Source organism: Octopus bimaculoides, chromosome 7, assembly GCF_001194135.2.
Source record: "Octopus bimaculoides isolate UCB-OBI-ISO-001 chromosome 7, ASM119413v2, whole genome shotgun sequence".
NCBI lineage: Eukaryota > Metazoa > Mollusca > Cephalopoda > Octopoda > Octopodidae > Octopus > Octopus bimaculoides.
The window spans coordinates 22404051-22406263 of record NC_068987.1 but is presented as its reverse complement, the minus strand read 5'-3'; the positions used below and the strand labels follow the sequence as shown (position 1 = coordinate 22406263).

Below are 2213 nucleotides of genomic sequence, written 5' to 3'. Positions count from 1 at the left end.
GAGAGGGAGGTAAATCTGATCATAAAAAGGATTAAGGTTTTGCTGATACGATAGAAAACAAGAAGTGTTGTACAAGATAACAGCAGCATTGGTAGTGGTGGTCATGGTTGGGTTTTTGGCGGGGAACGCAGTTCAAGAGATCTTCTATGTTGTTTTCTCTACCTGTTATTAATAGCTAATTCTCCCTCAAATCACAACCTACCATAATGTGTTAATAGTCACACTGGTTAATATAATCCTTAAAGAGCGTAGCCGCGGCTGGTAATGATTTTAATTGTATATCTAGTAGCAACAATCCTCGACTTTGGAAGATTTTAGAATGGAAAATTTGAGTTTATTTAGTGCACCACTCCAGCACATGTATATTCCTTCGAAACAAAAATGCAACGATATGCATTAACATCTGTTGATATCTACTTTAATTAAAACAATTTCAATATATTTCATACAGGATGTGACAAAAAAAAAATCTCACGAATTCACTATTTTTGATAAATGCTTTAAAAGTAAACTCACAGTATGCGCCGACTTAAACCATAATTATAACGAAATAAAAACGGTAAAATATTTGCGATATGATGACAATGTTATCATCTACTTAACATAAACTAAGTCTACATCATTGGCCGTATAAAACATGGGCGGTTTTTCGGCCGCATACTGCGTTATACAATTTTTTAATGTGCTCGTTTTAGTCCTTGCTACTTTTAAAATGTTCCCATCGTTATGAATCATGCAGGCGCGTAGCCTAGTGGTTACGGGTGTTGCGTGCACTCTCGGTCGGAAGATCGTGGGTCCGATTCCCAGACCGGGTGGTATGTTGTGTTCTTGAACAAAGCATTTTATTGCAAGTTGTCCAGGCCATTCAGCTACAAATGAGTAACCATGCGATGGATCAGCGTTCCATTCAGGAGTAATAACCTGATCTTGGTTACTTATATTCCACAGAAACGGAGCAACCGGCTCTCTGAGCCCTAGCAATGTTCAAGGAATTTATTTTGTTTTACATTATGAGTCACCGTTTATAAAAAAAAACATTTTGTCCCCTTATTTAATGTGACAGGGGTCGTTTTTCATTAGAGTGCTCAGAGCGAGCTCCGCCGGCTTGCATACGAAAAGCATGGAAGTGCTTAACCTTGAGTTGGTGTTGATTTCAAATTTCCTCACAAGGACCAGCAGTTTCGTCGGAGGCGTCAGGTCGATTGCAACGACCTCGTACTCAACTGGCACTTATTTTATCGACCCTGAAAGGTTGAAAGGTAAAGTCGACCTCGGCAGAATTTGAACTCAGAGCGTAAAGACGAACGAAATGCCGCTAAGCATTTCGCCCGACGTGCTAAATATTCCGTCACCTTGCTCCCTTGTCTTGAGCTAATATTACTGATCAATATTACTGCAGCGAGCTGGCAGAATCGTTAGCTGGCTGGGCAAACTGTTTAGCGGCATTTCATCCGTCTTTACAATCCGAGTTCAAATTCCGCCGAGGTTGACTTACCTTTCATCTTTTCGGAGTTGATAAAATAAGAACCAGTTGAATATAGGGGTAGGGGTCGATGTAATGGCCTAACTCTCTCCCCCGAAAAGGCTGGCCTTGTCCCAAAACTTGAAACCAATATTACAAATCAGTACCTTTACGTTCTGTGTTCAAATCCCGCCAATATTCACTTTGTCCTTTCTCCATACATACATATATGATCTTTGTCCTTTCTACATACATATACATATGATCTTTGTCCTTTCTACATACATACATATATGATCGATAACATAAAGTATCAGTCAAATACTGAAGTTGTATTAATCGAATGTTCCCTGCCCAAAATTGATGGTTATGTGATTGTATTAGAAGCCAATAATTAACTAACAAAAAAAAATTGTTCGGATCGAATTCTTTGATATTCTTCGAAATGTTTTGACATTCTACCAAATTTTTGTTTCATTTCAGGCATTTGGAAAAACTGTTGGCAGCGTCATTGACCAGTCTGTTGTACCAGTATGGAGGAATGCAAATCCGGTAATTACTCCATGATTATTAATTATAATGAATAATGTAGAATTATTTGGAGAGAGCTACGCTGGAGGGGGGGTGATTCAGATGTGAATGGAAAAAGTCATTTTTCTAATATCAATACTTTGACTCACATATTCATTTCTTTATTGCACACAGGGGGCTAAACATAGAGGGGACAAACAAGGACAGACAAAGGGATTAA

General features: G+C 38.6%; 1 protein-coding gene across 1 annotated transcript in view; it reads left to right on the top strand.

Moving 5' to 3' along the window:
• Positions 1 to 2213, top strand: part of LOC106870463 (cadherin EGF LAG seven-pass G-type receptor 1) — a 143646-nt gene that overhangs the window by 89930 nt on the left and 51503 nt on the right. Inside the window, exon 7 of the mRNA XM_052969136.1 lies at positions 1946 to 2014. Coding sequence (XP_052825096.1) covers positions 1946 to 2014 — 69 coding nt within the window. The remainder of the gene's footprint in view (positions 1 to 1945; positions 2015 to 2213) is intronic.